General features: G+C 41.2%; 1 protein-coding gene and 1 pseudogene across 4 annotated transcripts in view; one reads left to right on the top strand and one right to left on the bottom strand.

Moving 5' to 3' along the window:
* The first annotated feature begins 330 nt into the window (after positions 1-330).
* LOC138831902 (protein ILRUN pseudogene) lies at positions 331-4,010 on the top strand (annotated as a pseudogene).
* Positions 4,011-4,499: 489 nt separating this feature from the next.
* Positions 4,500-20,566, bottom strand: part of Tmed8 (transmembrane p24 trafficking protein family member 8) — a 56,803-nt gene continuing 40,736 nt past the window's right edge. For 2 of the 4 annotated variants that reach the window (XM_070028897.1, XM_070028889.1), the window contains exons 2-6: positions 20,484-20,565; positions 16,179-16,308; positions 13,642-13,768; positions 13,104-13,409; positions 4,836-11,491 (exon numbers count right to left, since the gene is read on the bottom strand). In XM_070028897.1, the coding sequence (XP_069884998.1) occupies positions 11,274-11,491; positions 13,104-13,409; positions 13,642-13,768; positions 16,179-16,308; positions 20,484-20,565 (863 nt within the window). In that variant the 3' untranslated portion in view covers positions 4,836-11,273. Of the gene's footprint in view, positions 11,492-13,103; positions 13,410-13,641; positions 13,769-16,178; positions 16,309-20,483; position 20,566 lie in introns of all 4 variants that reach the window. The other 2 variants (XM_070028904.1, XM_070028890.1) reach the window with 2 other exon arrangements.

The raw sequence follows: 20,566 nt of genomic DNA, 5'->3' as shown, positions 1-20,566 counted from the left end.
GAAGAATCAAACCTAGGGCGTCATGCATGCAAGGCAAGCACTCTACCAACTGAGCCACCTTCCCAGCCCTCCTGTGGATTTTTAAATGGAGAGTGGACTCAGGGGAAAGGAAGAGACACTTCTCATTTGTACATATGATTCCCATACCAACCAGCCTTCTTGGGCCTCAAGAGATGGTGAAGAGGGGAACAGCAGGCCAGGCTCAGGGACTGGGCTGGGTTTGGTTACATGGGCACTACTGGGATTAAAATAGTACCTTTATGGAAGACAGAGGCTGCAAAGGCAGAGGTGGGGGGGGGGGGGGCTGGGGAAGAGTGAGGTGAGAGTGACTGAGTTTACCTCTATGAGGCAGTGACAGGCCCAGGGCTTACCTCAGAGGACCAGGGTCACAGCTCCAGCCACCAATGGGCCTCTCCCAGTCCTTGGCTTGGCAACTTGGCAGCAGCTTGCTTTTGAGGAAGCGGGGAAGTGAGCATCTGGCCAGCCCCCACCATGGAGGGCATGGACGGGGACCTGGACCCGGACCCGGAGATGATGCAGAAGTTCAGCTGCCTGGGCACCACCGACAAGGACATGCTCATATCTTTAGTTCCAGTGGCTGCTCAGTTTCCAGCTCAACCTGGCCGCCTTCGCCTTTTTCCTGGACATGACCAACTAGAACTTACTGACTCCTATTACGACTTTGAGAGCCCAAACATCAGCGAGCCCTCTATGTCCTTTGTTGAAGATGTCACCATAGGAGAAGGAGAGTCAATACCTCCTGATACTCGATTTATAAAAACATGGTGAATCCAGAATTCTGGGGCAGAAGCCTGGCCTCCAGGAGTTTGTCTTAAATATGTTGGGGAAACCAATTTGGACATGTGAACATGGTGATGGTGAGATTGCTACAGCCCTAGCAGAGCAGGAATGTATCAGGGACAGTGGTGGATGTGCACCACCACAGGACTCTACTGTTGAGATGTCATCTAGGTGATTCTCAGTGTGGAGGTGGGTAGACTTTTAGGAGTACCATAGCAGCTGTCATCTTTTGAAAAGGAATTCAACACAGAGCCACATTGCAAAGTAGAAGGAAATTTCAACCAGTATGCCTCTCTCCAAGAGAACCGACAATCAGATGAAAACAACCTAGAAGACCCCGGGGGTTCCGGGTTCAACTCAATCAGCAAAAGCACAGGGGCTCCTTTTCCTGACCAAACCGAGCAAGATCAGAATACTCTCACAGAACTCTGTAAATCTGTTCCCCAGCAGTCATGCAAGCAACTTATCAATTGGGACTTATAGTAAGGGGCCCCACAGGCCTTACTCCTTTGGCCAAGCTTAAATGGTGTCAGCAAGAAGAAAAATTAACAAAAGACAAAAGGCCTGACTCTGGGGGGAAGGCAAGGCAAGGGGTTTCTCTGGATTATAGACCACATCACACAAATCCCTGGCTCTGATCATCCCCTATCCTGGAAGAAGAGGAAAAAGCAGAACAGACTCAGTATGCATGTGTAAATGCTGGATCTCAGGAGTGGTACTAAAACTACCAAGAAGAAATCCATGAAGCCCTGCCCGCCCTCCCCCAAAAAATGCCTTTATGAGCCCTGTTCAGGGCTCAAGTGCCCAGGTTCTCCTCTCCTTTTTCTTCCCAGGAAACAAAAGTACAAAAGACTTCCAGGAACTGAGAAGTGGGTAAAATCTATTTCTAGAACAAGGAACAAACACATAAGAAAACCTGAAATCATTTCATCTTCCCTGAATGATTCCAGAGTACTAGGAATAGTGAGGTGACCTGGGATCATTCCTAGAAAACCATCCAGTGGCTTCAATCCCAGCTAGCCATGGACTACCTTTCCCATTCATTCCGCCAATGTACAGGAGTTCATGGGAGCCATGAGGCATGCATGGGGTTATCTGAAATACAGACATGGCCCCCTGCTGAGTTTTTGTCCCTCCATGTACTCCCCAAAGATTAACTGATCAGCTTTAAATCTACTACCCAAATCTGTATAACTTGCTTATCTGCCCACCTGTTCAAAATGGCTTTTAGGAGTTCCATATTTCAATTTAGGTCTCTTGAAGTACTTAGTATTGACCTTGCTGGACACTACCCTAGTTACTCAAGAGGCTGAAATCTGAGGATCATGGTTTGAACACAGCCTGGGCAGAAATGACCCCATGAGACTTTAATCCCCAGTTAACCACAGAAATGGAGCTGTGGCTCAAAGTCATAGAGTACTAGACTTGAGCAAAAGAGCTTAAGAGGGGCTGGGAAGGTAGCTCAGTGGTAGAGTGCTTGCCTTGCATGCATGAGGCCCCTGGGTTCAAATTCCTCAGCACCACATAAGCAGAAAAATCCAGAAGTGGTGCTGTGGCTCAAGTGGTAGAGCACTAGCCTTGAGCTGAAGAGCTGAGGGACAGCCGAGGCTGAATTCAGGCCCATGACTGACAAAAAAAAAAAAAAAAGAGCTCAAGGACAGTGCCCAGGCCTGAGTTCAAGCCCCATGACTGACCAAAAAAAAAAAAAAAAAATCCTTAAATGGGGCTTTTTCAGACATTCTAAAACTGGTTGCCAAAACATAGAGGTGTTACTGATTCCAAATCAAAATAGTGTAAGAAACAGCATCCCTTCTTTAATGCACAAGACTCATTTTACATAGCTGTCACATTGTCCATGTTCTATAGTTCAATAGGAACTACAGAACTGTAGTTTTCTGGTATGTGTCCAATGTGAGGGCAGTAGGGAACAAATGCTGTTGACTGTGAAAGCAGCAGAGATCCTTAGAGTCCATGATATTTCTGGCAGGAAACCAGGAGGATATATGGCAGAGGGTGGGTGAGTTATCATATGGAATTTCCTCACATGGTTATAGAAGCAAAGAAGTTCCACGTTCTACCACTTGCAATCTGGAAACTTGGGAAGCCAAGGGCCTAACAACTAACTATAGGCATCACTGATAGAAATCTAAGGCCAGAGGAAACAAGAAGTGTGAAGCCATAAGGTAAGAAATCAAAGAGTAAATTCTTTCTTCTTCCACCTTCCTCAGTCCCTCAATAAACTGGATGATGCCCACCCACAATGGGAGGACCATCTGAGTCCACCCATTCAAATACTAATCTCACCGAGGAAATACCCCAAAACACAGGATTTTCTTTTCCAAGGAAAATACCACTAAGAGGCAAACTTCTTAGATTAAGTAGATGATTATACGTGTTGATAAATACTCTCTCCCAACCAGTAAACATAACTTACTTAGTTCTTGATTCCAAGGTCACAGGCACCATTCTATTTTGGGAGAATATTCAGCTTAAATGCTGAGTTTAAACCAATACTGCATAGCTTCAAGAACATCAAGAATGCTAGTAACTGTAATTATCAAGCTGTCTTATGTAATCTTGAACTATGGCATAGTCAGTGATATGACGGATATGAATGGTTTTAAAGTTAAAGAGCTTAATTCTATTACATATTAACAGTGACATTATTTACAAGACTCTCAACCATGATTTATTAAAGATTGCTATGTAATCCACCTGAGCTTTTTTATTGTGTGGTATACTTTAATCACCAGATTATGTCCATTTCATAATTATTTGAGATCCCATCTTTGTACTTTAGCTTCTAAAATATATTGCAAAGGAAAATAGAGAATGATCTACAGGCTTATCTTGGAGTCCTAAATATCACAGAACAGGATATTTAAATGGCACTCCTCCCTGCTCAAATGCAATTACTTCTGTAAGGGACCCAAGGTTGTGAAGAGGCAATGTATTAACAAAAAACAAAAACAAAATCTTGTTCCACCTACTAATCTTAAAACAATGTTCCACTTCTTAATCATCCCTATGAACCAGAGTGGGGAATATCAGCTTTTGGGATTTAATATATCACAGACACATAGGCTCCTTATATTCATCTGCCTGAACTGACCATTCTATTACTCCTGTGAATAATACTGTAAAGATCTAAATGCTAGCTGGGTGCTGGTGGCTCACACCTGTAATCCTAGCTATTCAGGAGGCTGTAATCCTAGCTACTCAGGAGGCTGAGATCTGATGATCATGGTTCAAAACCAGCCCGGGCAGGAAAGTCCATGAAACTCTTATCTCCAATTAACCACCAGAAACCGAGAAGTGGTGCTGTGGCTCAAGTGATAGAGCACTTGCCTTGAGCTGAAGAGCTGAGGGAAGCACCCAGGTCCAGAGTTCAAGTCCCACCACTGACAAAGAAAAAATGATCTAAATGCTGTTGGCTGAAAAAAAACCCACAAAAATACTGCTTGAATTCCAAATCTGGCTCCTGGTTCTTAATACTCTGCTATGAATTTAAATTCAGATGAAAGATCTATTATTAATCTTAACTCATTTTTATTTTTTATAATCTATGTTTATAGATTATAACATATGTATATCTATATATAGATGTATAACACATCTATATGTATAGATAATAACACATGTATTCATAGAACACCTTTCTTCTTTAGATAAAAGGAGAAGATGAGAGACAAGTTTGAAGGTTCATTAAGATACGTTTCAGGTGCACAGTGAAAAAGTTTATTATGACATTTCAAAACCCAGAAGAGAAGACAATGCACAAAAGCATCACAAAACTGTTACATAATATAAAAACACAAGAACTGAGCTACTCAAAGAATCATAGCTCAGGATAATCAGTGTATCACAGCAACACATTCAGTGCCACAGGGTAAGAAAATATGATATTTTAAAGAAAAACCACTCAGCAGGACATACAAAGTTAACAACTTGGTACAAAGTTCTTAACATGGAAATCAGTATTGATAGCATTTTTTATGAAGGGTGAGATCGTAAAACAAGTTGATTATAATAAATAATCTTAGGACTTACAATTTTAAAAAAAAAGATAAAATTGATATAGTTTCCCTTCCAGACTCCTTTGATAATGTTGGTATCAGTGTTTGATCTAGAACAATAAAGAAATAATGTCTTCATGTTGCTAGTTGCTTACATATTTACCAGGAACTTTTCAATCAATTCAGAGATAACTGAGTGTGTGGCCCTTCTGGAATAGAAGCTACATGGCAGAATGTGATTTAGGAACTCTTTAAGACCTCTTTGTATTCCCATTATCCTTACCCTCTGCTTTTTTACAATCCATTACTCTGGTTACAAAGCAATTATAAATGCTTTTTCAAAATTATTATGACAAAGCATTCCAGCATTTCTTCTAGGAATTTCAAAACATTTCCCATTATTATTAAGGGAAAATGAGTATACCATGGGATTACTTTCTCTACATCATACTTGTTCTATAAAATAGCTAAATAGAAATAACTCTGATTTGTTACATGAAAGTTAATTCACTTATGGGATACTAATTTTAGAAAGGTAAACAAATTGTGTGAAACTTCTTACTAAGATGTACAGTTCAGGACATAAGAGAAGGAACTAAGAGAATGCTTTCCAAATTCCTGGACTGAACCTAAGAACAGTAACAACAAGAGGACATACTAGACATTTCAACCCTGAGTGATAAGGAGTTTAAGAAGAGTCTTAAACTGACAATGAATTGAAGGCCCTTCAGTAATACTATAGTAATATTTCAATCCCAAACTTTAGAATTGTTCATGATCCTATAGCAACACTTTAGAAAATACACTTGGTCCCTGAAAGTCATTTGATATATCTATATATTATTTTACCCACAGAAAATCCCAAACTACCTGCATAAAACTATAAAATTTCACAAAATAGTCTATCTTTAGTTTTCTAGGGCAACTTTTCATTCTGTCTTATAATGAGGAAGAGATAGTGACCTTTTTTGTTATTCACATGCCTGGGGCCTAGAAAGAAAATCAAGGTATAGATAATACAAACCAGATCATGAATTCAAACTAGGGACCAGGACTATAAAAATTTCAATGCCAGTTTGTCTCTAAAGTTAGTAGATGAGGAATGACTGTTGGTCAATGAGGCATATTATCTGGACCATGCAGGACTTTAGACCACTAACTGCTCAGTTTCAAGTCAAGAGATTCAAACAGAAGAGATTGTATAGCTTCCTTGGTTCAAGCAAACAATCTCACACCTCAAAAAGAGTCTGTATTATAAATTCTGCCCTAACTTCATGGATAACTGGGATGTCATATAGGAATGTGTACAAGTGCTATGTAGGCAAGAATGCAAAGAGACGCCAGTGACTGTCACCCCATACACACAAGAGTCAAAGCTGTTTGTGCCTAAATGTCTCTTCCCATTTTCCAAAACAGGCCACTAGGAACAAATGGTACTGGGATCATTGGAACGCACATATATATCCAGCTTGTGACTGGTTTTCAATACTTAACTCTCTACTTATTTCCCAAAAAGATAAGAGTGATGGCTGCCTGAGCACAACCAAACACACAATGAAGACAATGGCTTGCTCTCTGAACAGCATATACTTTAACAAGCTGCCCCTCACAATAGCAACAATGTGAAATCACCTTCCTACAGAGACTCACTTCCCAACTCCTTGCAACTGGCCAGACTTGATACTCTTTCCTATTCCAGCAGAATTGGGTTTCTAGCATCCTACAATTTGGGCCATATGAAAAGAAACTAGTTCAAAGGATCAGGTGGATTTTTTAGCCCCAAAAGGAATTGTAAATGGAAACTTTAGTAGGGAGAAAAAACTGTGTGGTTTCTGGATATATGCTGCTGTGTTGTGATTAAAAATTGCTGGACACAGTTGGCCTAAGTGGGACATGTGTGTTACCCAAACATGCTCTGTGCTCTTATCATTTTAGGCTCTTCTATGATGCTGGTCAAAGTGAGCCTGTTTCATTCCCTTCATGACGAAAAGCCAACTATGGTCTCAGTACTACAACTGGAACTGATTCCTTTGGTCTCTTTCTGATCATGCTTTTTCATGACATTAGAAAGTCCCAAAGAACATATTAAATCAATCCTTAGGTCAAGATTACACTTAGCTGATACTATTGGAAAGGTCAAAAGTGGACCTGAGAACTGTCCAATAAGCACAAGGAGAAATGGTAAGGCTCTGGCTTAAAGAACAATCTCAATGAGCCGGGCGCTGGTGGCTCACGCCTGTAATCCTAGCTACTCAGGAGGCTGAGATCTGAGGATCGTGGTTCAAAGCCAGCCTGGGCAGGAGAGACCGTGAGACTCCTATCTCCAATAAACCACCAGAAAACCGGAAGTGGCGCTGTAGCTCAAGTGGTAGAGCGCTCACCTTGAGCTGATAGAGCTGAGGGACAGCGCCCAGGCCCAGAGTTCAAGCTCCACGACCGACAAAAAAAAAAAAAAAAAGAACAATCTCAATGAACAAAATGCAAACTAAAGCACTAAATGAAGGCAGGATGGAAGCAAAATTCCAAGATCTATCCCATGGCTTTCCTTTCCTTCCACTTCTGTTTTCAATCTTTGCCATCCATTTAAAAGGCAGTTCTGAAGCAGCACAAAGCTAACTCATACCCTTCCCTCTTCCAAAACAAATCTTTTAAGGTAAATACTAAGGTCACTCATCTCCATACTTTTAACTAAAGACTCTGAGGTTAATAGAACATTTTTTCAGAGAAGTAGTCTTCAAAATTAAATATGAACAGAGACTTTAGTGCTTGAGTTCCTCTTAATCCTCTAAAAGAAGGACTGGGTGGAGCTCATCAAAACCAAAATTTATATATTATAAATTTCAGTAGCCTTAAGAATTCCCTTTGCCAGAAACATTTACTCATTCTTGTCTCTATCTGTTCATGAGGTGCTCCCAAATGTTTACCATTTAAAAAACAAAACAAAACTCTCCTATGTCTCTTAGGTTAAAAAGTTTTAAAGTGCATGAACCAATTTCTTAGAAAAAAATAAGAAACTAATTTTAAGTTGCTGTCTATTTCTATGCTAAAGCACGTTATTCTGAGGATACAGTCTTAATTAGAGTCCTGAGGACATGTCATAAAGTGACAGATTAGAATGAAGTCTTTCCAGAGCAGCTTTATAATTAATGCTCACACAGCCATGAAGTTTAGAGAGGATAATAGCAGAGATCAAAGACGATAGTGGGGAATACAGCATGGTCTCCAAAGATGGAGACCAAGGACCATTTTGTGTGAAGGCCACCTCCTGGGTAACCCATGTTGAATAAATGCTTAAAAAGAAAAGAAAACGTCAGGGGCTCTTGACATAGGAGATCAGTTGTTTTGCAGGGAACATTCTCTACTGGGTACTTATCAAAAAGAACACAAGGCTAGAATTACCCTTGTTTCATAACAAGTAGTTTACAACTTTAAAATCTATATGCTAATTTTTCTTTAAATATGTCTTATCTAAAAGCCCTCATCTCTCAAAAAATACCAAAACAAAAAGAATTAAAGAAATTTAATAACTAGCCAATCTATGTAAAGAATTCCAATCTTGCTAGGTGCCAGTGGCTCACACCTGTAATCCTGACTACTCAGGAGGCTGAGATCTGAGAATCGCTGTTCAAAACCAGCCCGGGCAGGAATGTCCATGAGACTCTTATCTCCCATTAACAACCAGAAAACCAGAAGTGGTGCTGTGGCTCAAGTGGTAGAGCACTAGCCTTGAGTTGAAGAGATAAGGGACAACACCCAGGCCCAGAAGAATTCAAGGCCGATGACAAAAAAAAAAAAAAAAAAAAAAAAAAAATTCCAAGCTCTGTCCTACCAAGAACAACTTCCAAGTAATGGTTAATATTTATTTGTGCTCCAGAGAACAGGATGAGGATGAAGAGAAATCATTTTCATTTCATTGGTTCTATAAACTTGAACAGGGAGGGACTGACAGCAAATAGTATTTTGTTCTGTAAGTTCAATTATTTCAGCAACTTAATATGAGAATAGTGAACCCATCACACAGGATTTTCTTTTTAGCTACATTGTACTAACAGAACAAAGATACTCCATTGAAGAAGAAAAAAATAAATAAATTTCCACAGCCAGGACTTAAAAGAGTGACCAGATAGTAACAGACTGTTGGAAACAAGTCCCTCAGGCTTCCCTGATACTACACAACTAAGATTCTAAAAAGATAAATGAGGAGAATCTCATTGCAGAAATCAAAAGTGAATCATATGTATCCCCTGGGAGCTTGCTTTGTATGGCCTGACAACTCCATTTAGAGAGGCAATCAGAAGTCAATAACAAATAGGAAACAAGCAAGTCTTTTGCTGACTGGAAAATAGCTCAGTAGAAAATTATTATACAAAGGTTACACTTAGCTAAGGCATGATCCAGCTTCATTGACAAAGGAGTGGTCACTCAGCTATCTGATGGTATAAAGTACTGAAGGTTTGCTTTTCACTGCCCAAGTAGACTAGAACAATTTCTTATAAAGTGCCTAAGTTTTGACCAGTGTACCCTCTACCAAACACATTTACAATGATAAAACATCGGAGGACAGATGTCGCTCAGAGACTGGGAGGCTGTAGAGCAGACATGTTTGTCCTACTTGGACTAATACATATGCCACTAAGACTGCTGAAGGGTCATCTCATTAGGGAACTCAGTGGACTCCCTGCAGTGCCTATTTAAGGAAGAAGGAGAAGCTGGGTGGAGACATCCACACAATGAAGGAATAAGCCAAACAAGTCATCAGTGGAGGCAAAAACTTCAATAGCCCCAATAGTAACTGGCTAGTACCCCTTCCTCAGAGAACAGGGTCCCTCACCACACAAAAATTCCTCATGGGGAGTGCTATGCTGTGCCAAAACTTGGACTAGGATGGAGTCATCCATCTTTGAAGGGGCAGACTCTTTCTAAAATACCACAGGGCTGACATGGTCACTTCCTGAGTCTTCCTACATCATCCTCTTGAACTTCACAGAAGAGGTGGCTTCTGTAGCTTAGAGCAGGTGGGATGCCTTCTGAGAAACAGAAACTGTTTCAAGGGCAAAATGAAATGCACTAAACAAACCACATAAATAAAGTAATAAATAAGTCCATTCAATATGCAAAGAGAGTAACAGACTTAACACAGGAATAAGTAACAAGGAGGCACAGATGACTGCTAAGGTCCCCATCTCCCTTTCCGCCTGAGGCCCTGGCAGCCACTGGCCCCAGCACCACCTGCACTCCGTGGCCCCCCTGGGCCTAAGGGGGAACAGAGAGAGAAAGACTGTCAGCAGGGAAATGCAAACTTTGGCCAGGTAAAGAATACTTACAAACAGCAGCAACAATGAAATTTCATTATTATCTTTCCTAAGAGGGACTTTGAACACCAGAAACTTCAGAAATATAGATGAGGTTGTACTGCACTTGGTTCCAAAGTAATATTTCTAAATAACACTTCTACTGTAAACAAAACAGGTAGTGGGGAATGTAGGGTATTTGTTTTTATTCCGTAACTTTCTCTCTCAGACAATATTCTTCCTTCTTTGAGTCTACCAAAAAAGAAAAGAAAAGAACAAAGAAAAGGGAAGGAAGGAAGAAGGAAGGAAGGAAGGAAGGAAGCAAGGAAGGAAGGAAGGAAAGAAAGAAGGAAGGGAAAAGAAAGAATAACACTTGACTTTCAAAGAAGGGGATTCTGAGGTCAACTGAGTACCTAATTTCCACCAGTTCTTCAACTGCTTGCACCATGGTAAGGGAAACTAATTCCGGAAACAGGAAGTGATGGAGGCTGTTTTTCTTCCCAAAAGGTCTTAGGTTATATTCATCACCAGTTTAGATTGCATGAGAGTTCTTAATAGCAAAACCATAGACTTGGGTAAGAGAAAAGAGGAGGATTCTAACCACCAAGAATGAGAATATCCCTCCAAGGCAGTGAGGTCTCCCAGCCGTGCTAAAGACCAAGAATATCCAGCAGGCAGGAATATGGCAGTGGTGAGAGGCTGGATAGAGATTTCTCCATCCAAGATATTGGGCTCTTTCATAGACAATGTGCTTTTCCCTCTACTGGCACCTCAAAAGTAGAGGATGGGTGCCACTAAATGCATTAGGCTCTGGAAAGGAGCAAGCAGCAATCTGAATGATAAACTTTGTACCAACACAAACTAGTTTCTACAAGACAATTTCTACCTTCTTTTAAGCTTTTGCCTGACAGATGCCTTCAGAAAGGAATTTTGCTGGAGCCTGAAGCAACAAGAGCGTGAGTCAGGGACCACAGAACAGGGGCAGTACACCACCACCTGAAGAAGCCAGAAGGGAAGAAAGCTACACAGACTCATCACTCAGGCATACCAGGCAGGATGTGAGGCTCAGGAGCCTCACACACTCTCCTCTTGCCTATCCACAAGAGGCACCAGCTGGCAGTCTGCTTCCACCAGCAAACACTGCCTGCCCCTGGGTGAGTGTCCTTCAGCTAGTGTAGTAGACGTGGAAGTAGAGAGTCTTGTTGCGGAGCAGAGAGTACGAGTTGTCAAACTTGAGCAGGTAGATGCCCTCCCCAGGGTAGTCATGGCTGCCAGCCTGCACGTCTCGGTGGCTGTCCCGCCGATACACAGGCATGACTTCCCCGTAGCGACCCCTCAAGGAGCTCCTGGAGCCTCTCTCCACATCTCCCACTGGGACAGGTTCTGCAGGAGCAAAAGGGAAGTATTTGGATACTAGTGCCAGAGACTGCATACAACCTAGCTGAATATGAAAGCCCAGCCTAACCTTCACCTGGTAAACACTATGCCTTTCCATGAGCATGTGGGAATGTCTGCCCATCTTTTTGCTCATCATAGTATATAGGAAATGATACTAACAGTCAGTACTCCAGAGTCCAGGAGTGCTGAAGTCAATATATTACCTCTATTTTTAAAAAGGGGGTGCAAGGGAAGGGGCGACATTGTCTAAAAAGAAATATATTCTTTACCTGACTTACATAACTGTAACCCCTCTGTACATCACCTTTATAATAACAATAAAAATAAATTGTAAAAAAGGGGTGTCCCACTGGGTACCAGTGGCTCACACCTGTAATCCTAGCTACTCAGAAGGCTGAGATCTTAGGATCGCGATTCAAAGCCAGCCTGAGCAGGAAAGTCTGTGTGACTCTTACCTCTACATAGCCACCAGAAAACCAGAAGTGGTGCTGTGGCTCAAAGTGGTAGAGTACTAGCTTTGAGCAAAAAAGCTCTGGGACAGCGACCAAGCCCTGAATTTAAGCCCCATGACCGAAAAAAAGGGGGCGGGCAGGGAGGAGTCCCATCTCAAATGCTAATAATATCTCACTGAAAAATAGTAGCTTAGCCTGATAAGCTCCAGAAGTGCCTGAATAATTCCAAGGGAGAAAAGATATTTACAGGGGAAGATATAAAATCCCTTCATTCAGAGATAAAAAGACTAGCTAACAGAAGTAGGAAATACAGATAAACACATCTTACAGAGTGATCCCAACACTTTCTCTATAGGCCCTGAAAGCAGCAAACAAGACCTAAGGTTTGAAGAAGTGAAAAGAATGATCCTAAGATCATAAGAAAATCAAGTAATAAGGCTAAAGCTTAGAACCTATTCTTAGATTACCTCCAAAAATGCCTTAAAACCATACTGCATAGTCATTACAAATAACTACAGGAATGAAGCAGAGATCACTTTTTTTTCTGGTTGGTCCTGGGGCTTGAACTCAGGGCCTGGGTACTGTCCCTGAGCCTTTGTGCTCAAGGCTAGCACTACACTTCTGGCTTTTGTGGTCAATTGGAGATAAAGAGTCTCATGGACTTTCTTGCCCAGGCTGGCTTTGAACCACTGTGATCCTCATATCTCAGCTTCTTTAGTAGCTAGAATTACAGGCATGAGCCACAAGCTCTTGGCTAGAAACTACTATTAAAACTGCTCTGTGCATGAAGTAAAGAAGAAGGATGGAGAATGGGTACAATTAGCAAATTATAATCATCCAGTTTTGTTTTAGGCCAAGAATAAACATCCCCAAACAGAGAAATATAGAATAATCTCAGGTCTGGATGTGATCTGGAAAACCCCTACTTACCCTCTCTCTGTTCCTGCACCAAGCCTATTCCATAGAGTCTGTGAAACAATTAACTTCTGATTAAAGGAAGGATACTTTCAATTAAGGCATTATCAACCCTCTTTGAGGGCTGATTTTCAGTTCTTCACATGCATTCTGTACAACCCAGGAAGTGATCACTAACAATTAGATTGAGCCAGAAAAGAAAACTGCAAGGACGTTAAAATTAAATTTACCTTCAATTTCTTCCTCTTCCTCATCTTCTTCATCCTCATCCTCACTGGAATCACTGACCTGCACAGTTATATCAGTGCTAGTGACAGGGGTCCAGTCAAAATAAACTCCAAAGCCAATGTCATAGTCATCAGTTGCAAATTCCCAGCAGACACGCTTCCCCTTTGGGTGAGTAGGTACCCGGATGGTCACTACCTCACCACGCTTCACCACCAGACGGTTGTTTTTCTCTTTGCCCAGCTTGCTTTTGAATTCCTTCACCTTGGCAAGGGTCCAGATGCATGGAGGAGCCATCAGAGGTGGGCAGGCTGAAATGAGAGACATCTTACAATTGAGAGACTACAAGGAAATACTCCCCTAGGTGGCATTTTGCTTAGGAAAATTGGCATGGTCAAAGACATTCTTTCTTCTGGCTTCTCTCATTTTTTTTCCTCAACTCATTTTTCTTTCTTACCATCTGTCTGTGTTCCTTTAAGTATTTACTGGAAACCAACAGCAGCAACAAAGAACCCTCCTTTTTAACACTTCAAAAGGTCTCACCTTTTCTATGATCACCCAGAAGATCTGCAGATTCCAAATCAGCTGAGAGAACATCTATAGCTCCTGTATGCTCAGACTGGATCATAATGATGTCTCCAGATCTTTGTGGAACATGGTATCTGGCCATCTGCACAACAGAACTCAGGTTAAAAGACAGATGAGAATGGCAGTTCCAACAAAACTCTTTCCTAATGAAGGCTGCCCTACTCTGCCCTGATTTAATGTGAGATTCCACATTATGCCTTCCAAGTACAAGTAGTTAATAAATTTTATGTTTTAATGTCACCAGAGAATGTTTAAAATGAAAAAAAAAATAGCAGGTGTGTCAGTACTGAGGCTTGAACTCAAGGCCTCAGTGCTGTCCCTGACCTTTTTGCTGAAGGTTAGTTCTACTACTTGAGACAGGGTTTTACCTTTGGCTTTGTTTTGTTTGTGGTTAATCAGAAATAAAAGTCTCACAGACTTTCCTGCAGGGGCTGGCTTTGAACCATGATCCTCAGATCTCAGCCTCTTGAGTAGCTAGGATTACAGGCATGAGGTACCAGCACCTACCTGGCTCATATTCTTTTTTCTTACAATTTTATAAAAGTTACATAATATTTTTAAAAATTCTAACCCCTTTGCAAAATCCTTTTCCACAATCATCTTCTCAGCTTCCAACAATGCTTCTGACCAAGCCTCAGTCTCATCTCAGCACCCCCAATGGCTCCTCACTTGGAGTTCAGTTGACCCCTACTCTGTCACACAGCCTCCTGCTACATGAGTTTCTTCTACTATATCTAGGGTTACTTCCCAGCCAAGGTTACTTCTACATCCCTGTCAGTAAGCTCCCACTGAAGAGAGTACCTAATTTCAAGTTCTCTTCCCTCTCTCTCACCTATACCTTGAGGTACAGGTTATCATCACACCCTCTGTATCACTAATAGTGTTCTATTAATGACTGCAATTTCCTCTTAACACCAGCTTCAGAATTTCTTTTTTTTTTTTTTTTGGGGGGGGGGTCTGGTCGAGGGGCCTGAACTCTGGGCCTGGGCACTGTCCCTCAGCTCTTCAGCTCAAGGCTAGCGCTCTACCACTTGAGCCACAGTGCCACTTCCGGCTTATTTTTTTCTTTTTTGCTTATGTGGTGCTGGGGAATCGAACCCAGGGCCTCAGGCATGCAAGGCAAGCGCTCTACCACTGAGCCACCTTCCCAGCCCCCAGCTTCAGAATTTCTATCTGAAAGTACATTTGCTGCCAGGTACAGAAGAATATAAATTATTTGCATGGAAGTATAATCAAAGACCTTATTAATCATGGAGCAGCCTGCAATCAACCTAAAACCAACCTACAATTTAGATTGTGCTCCTTGTTTCATGTTATATCAATATTTCTTGTCCATTCTCCAGATGGTAGGCAACTGAACAAGAAATCTATGCCTAATGCTACAGGGAGAGCACAGCAGTGAGTCAGCAATCCAGTTCAAACTGGAATTTATTTGTGAGAAATTATAGGTCAAGTGTGTAATGTTCCCACTCTATACTCTCACAATATCTGTTTCAGAAGAGCACGGAAGCCCTCCATTTCTTATCTGCAGTGCTAAGTGAAGTGAATCAGACTTTGTCTAGAATGCTTAAAGGAATTCTTCCTTTTCCAAAAGGCTAAACAATGGTTTTAACTTCCAGTTAATTTATATGAGTAGCCTTACTAAGGTAATTAACAGCTCATAGCCTCAATTTCCTTATTTGTTAAGTGGGAACACAGCGGTATTTGTTTCAACCAGGTGGTTCCTAGAAATAAATGAAATGTTACAGACAAAATGTTTACAAACTATAAAGCCTTAGACAAAAGTTACTATAATGACATAGTGCCAGTGGGTATTATAACACCTGTGCCAATTGTTACAATATTTACACTAATAATAATCCAAGGAATTCCTACATTCCATACCAGTGATGGCAAGGGGCCACTACTAACCAATGTCACCTCTTTAGAATCTTTACCTTAAATACTAAATAAACCTATCACAGGAAAAGGAGGTTAAAACACAATCCAATGACTTAAGACTCCGTACAGCAAGAGGACTTTAGATAAATGTGAACATTCCTCCCATTTCACTTTTCCTAAAGGGAACAAAGAGTTCTGGGAGCCACTGTCTGTCTAATCCATCCATTATGTGCCAAAATACTGGTGCCACAAGGTCCTTCTCTTTATTTTTTATTGAACTCAGGGCCTTCTCCTTACTAGGCAACAACTCTACTTTGCAAGCCCTAGTCCTACTCTTTTTTTTTTTTTTTTGTCAGTCGTGGGGCTTGAACTCTGGGCCTGAGTGCTGTGTCCCTCAGCTCTTCAGCTTAAGGCTAGTGCTCTACACTTGAGCTACAACACCACTTCCGGTTTTCTGGTGGTTTATTGGAGATGAGTCTCACGGACTTTCCTGCCTGGGCTGGCTTTGAATCATGATCCTCAGATCTCAGCCTCCTGAGTAGCTAGGATTACAGGCCACTGGCGCCCAACTAGTCCTGCTCTTTTTATGAGGGTCAAAATACACTCCTTACCTCACTGAGGATCCGGGCCTGGTCTTTAGGCAGCAACTCCTGTTCCACTAAAGCCCGAGCCTCCAAGGTACCAGCAGCTTTCTGCAGATCTTCAGTGACATGCTTGCTCACTGGAGATACCATCTGTGGCCTCTCAGAAGAAGAAAAGCAGTCAATTCAAGGGCTCTTTGAAAAGTTACAATCAACCTGGAGAAACTCTGAAATAAAACCATGTTAAAAGGACACTCAACCCCTACCTCTACATTCTGCCTTCCTTGGCATTTAGGTTTGTATGACTTTAGCTGACCATTGCCAAGGGCTGAACCAGCCCACAGGAAGCAGTAACCATATATGGGCATATAGAATGACAAAGTCAGGTTCCAGACCCTGAGAACCATGGTGAACACAAAGCTCAGTCATTTGAGATGAACTCTAGGTCGTGTCTTCTCTGTGTTATTTCTTTTACTTATTTTAATTCATAAAAAAACTGAACGTATATATGTTGTATAATGTTTCTGATATATGTAGATGCTATGGAATGGTCAAAAGAGGCTAGTTAACATATCTATCACCTCACATACTTATTGTGTTGTGAGAATATTTAGTACTGGGCTTTAAATTTTGGGTTTTACACTTGCCAGACAAGCACTGGTCCAACCTGAAACACATTCCCAGCCCCTTCAATTTCTTCTTAGTAATTTTTTGTTGTTGTTTTTGGTCATGGGGCTCGAAATCTGGGCCTGGGCGCTGTCCCTCAACTCTTCAGTCCAAGGCTAGTGCTCTACCACTTGAGCCACAGCGCCACTTCCGGTTTCTGGTGGTTAATTGGAGATAAGAGTTTCACAGACATTTTTGCCGAAGCTGGCTTTGAATCAAGATTCTCAGATCTCAGCCTCCTGAGTAGCTAGGATTACAGGTGTGAGCCACCGGTGCATGGCTTATTCTTAATAATTTTTAAGTGTAAAATTATTAACTCTAGTCATCATGTCAAGCAAAGATCTCATTGAAACCTTGTATCCTCTGACCAGCATCTCCCTATGTGGTAGATGCTCTTTCCCCACTCTTTGGTAGCTACATTCTCTCTCTACAGTTTTTACTTTATTCCTCCCGCTGGTCATTACTCCTATAGAATTTCAATAAAAGAAGAGTTGGACTTCCCAGGTGGTTCTATACATAAAACCACTGGATAGAAGGAAAAAGAGGAGACCTACTTAAGCTCAGATTGATCACCAAACTAAAAGAAGTGCCAACTGATTAGCCAGGCAATCTCTCCTAGAGAGGTAAAGTCTTTCTGCAGCTCTATTCCATATCCTACCTTAGTTTACTACCAGAGAATGACTGCTTCTCTCTCCTATCCCCCTTTCTCCCTTCTTCCCTCCCTTTCCATCTTTCTTTCTTTCTGAAAGTACTAAGGTTTGAACTCTGAGCCTCATGCTTACTAAGCAGGCATCCTACCATTTAAGCCATGCCTCCAAACCCCAAACCCTCCTCCTCCCCTACCTTTTGTGTTAGCTGATTTCTGGATAGGTTTAAGTTTTTGCCAGGGACTAGTCCTGGACCCTGATCTTCCTAACCTACACCTCCCTTCTAGTATGAGATTACAGACACCTACTACCACATTTAGCTTGTTGGTTGAAATGGAAATCTTGCTACCTCTTGCCAGGGCTGGCCTCAAACTGCAATCTTCACAAGTAGCTGCCTCCCATGCAGCTGGAATTAGTTATGTTTCATTACAATTACAACTAGCAACTTAAATTTCCTTTTAAGTACATTAACCAGCTATCCCAATGGCTTAAACACACAATTGTGAATAGTTAATTTTGAAGAGGAAAAGAATGATTTATGTTCCCATTTCCTCTGACTTCACAAAGATTAGAAAATAAGAGCTAGCACTGTGGGACTATACTACTGGTCTTTTGGAAATCTGTTGCCCTGAAAAGGTGCCTTGGTTTTTGTTTTGTTTTGTTTTCTTGTTTCTTGTCAGTCATGGGTCTTGAACTCAGGGCTTGGGCAGAGTCCCTGAGCTTTTTTGCTCAAGGCTAGCACTCTACCACAGCTCTACCACCGGTTTTTGGATGGTTAATTGGAGGGAAGACTCACAGGAACTTTATTGCCCCAGCTAGCTTCAAATCTCAATCCTCAGATCTCAGCCTCCTGAGTAGGTAGGATTTATAGGCATGAGCCACAGGCACCCAGCTGTTTTGTGTTGTTGTTATGGTTGGGTCTGAGATGGGGACACTTTCATTCATTGGGGAGCACTCCACCAACTGAGCTATGCCTCCTACCCCATTACTCTTTATGTCCTTGCTTGCTTCATTTTCCTTCCCTGTACTTATTCGACTTCCTTTATTTTACTTTCCTGCCAGGCATGTACCATATTTTGTTGATTCCAAGATGCACATTTGTGTTACAATTTTGATACAACTGAAACATACAATTCTTTAAAATACTGATGATATCTTAAAACTGGTAGCCTAGAGGCTGGGAAGGTGGCTTAGTGGTACAGTGCTTGCCTTGCATGAATGAGGCCCTGGGTTGATTCCTTAGCACCACATAAGCAGAAAAAAAAGCTGGAAGTGGCGCTGTGCCTTAAGTGATAGAGCACTAGCCTTGAGCTGAAGAGCTGAGGGACAGTACCCAGGCCCAGAGTTCAGGCCCCACAACTGACAAAAAAAAAAAAAAAATGGTAGCATAGGCTGACACCACATCCTCCCACAGAAGGCTTACATGTGTTTCTGCCAGTGCTCAGAAATGCTACCAATCTAAGACAATCTGAAATATGGTCAAGGTAAGGGTTTTGTTTAGACCACACTGGCACAGAAAGTTTAAGACTACAAAGTAATGACTATCAACTTGTGGTTCATATCCTGGAGCAGGCATCAAGATTTCTTCCCCTTGCACAGTGCCAAATTTGACACATTCATGTTTTCTTGTGCTCTTCTGTGAGCAGGAATCTTTGGTCTGTTTATCTTTTCACTGAAGGTACAGGCTTTCAGCATCCCAGCTCCATGTGAGAGTACCCTATTACACTCTATCTAAAGAACATTTCCTTTCCTGGTGGTATATCAGATAACAGCACATCTCACAAGTGATGGTAACTCAGGCTCTATGATTAATGTTAGACACTCCATTACAGCACTGACTTGGACTGTTTTGTTCACTTGTGACCTGACTGATACATAGAAAAATACCAGCTATATTACAGTAAATGCTCAATAAATACCTGCTAAATAAACAAACACTATATATACAAAAACTGTTTATTAGATTAATAACTTTGGATCATACTATATTATTTATAATATTGAAACAGCTGAGACTATCATGGCTAATTCCAATCACTTACTATATGTGGCATCTAAAATTGGCATCTCTTTGCCTTTGTGAATGCTACTTTGAACAAATATGGTTCTGCTTATAAAAAATTAAACTGAACATGCAATATCCATATAAATTTAATATTCACATTAGCATTTCATGCTCTGGAGAATTAGTGAAGGGCATTTGGGGAAGGAGAAAATGCAAAACATTTGATATCAGTGATAAGTCACATAAAGGAAAAACCTCTATGTTAATTAAGCTCTCTGTTCTGTGCTGACCTGGAGCAGGAAGGCCAGACTTCCAAATAGAATTTCCCAAAGAACAAAGAAGAGATTAAAAAGAAAAAAATCCTTGACATTTCCTTCTGCCCCAGTCACCAATTCTGAATAGGGTTCTACCTGACAATATTATACCAGAAGCTGATCAGATGGATTACAATATTCCATAGGCCAGTGTTCCCTAAAACATACCCTTCTATAATTATTCCATTAATGATTCAGGGCTTCTTCTCATTCTAGGACTTATCTTTACGCTATACACTCTGATATCAATGAAGGCAGATGGATAAGATGGACAGGAAAGAAAAATTGAGAATTGAGGTCATCAGAGTGTAATCGCAAAATAAAAAATGGCCTCCAATTGTGTGTGGGCGTGTAGGGTATGTGTAACTATGTAAATACACATATTTTATGAGCAAAAACCAAACACATTCTCTTGCAATTACACCTGTGGGATATATAAACTATTTTTCACTCTTACACCTGGATTTCAGGGGAAGATAAACCAGGATACTAAATTAGTCTATTTGTTACTATTCTCTGAAGAATAAAAGAAAAATGTATAACTTGAAATATATCTAACATTGCCCCCAAACATATTTCACAGTTGATTAGTAATTTCAGTGTCTTGCCCTTTAACTGCTGCCTACTTCTTCCACTAGTCCCTTTACTGTCAGAAGACAAAACTTCTAGAAGCATTTTATCCAAAGCAGCTGCTTGTCCCTACCTGTAGGGTGAGGAGTGGGGTGATGGATCAGAGTCAGAAGCTAGTGAAGCAGTAACTTTGGTGTTTCCCGGATCTTCATCTGC

The sequence above is a fragment of the Dipodomys merriami genome, unplaced genomic scaffold (assembly GCF_024711535.1).
Source record: "Dipodomys merriami isolate MVZ:Mamm:240054 unplaced genomic scaffold, mDipMer1.0.p SCAF_1, whole genome shotgun sequence".
Taxonomy (NCBI): domain Eukaryota; kingdom Metazoa; phylum Chordata; class Mammalia; order Rodentia; family Heteromyidae; genus Dipodomys; species Dipodomys merriami.
This window is presented reverse-complemented; position numbering and strand designations above follow the sequence as displayed.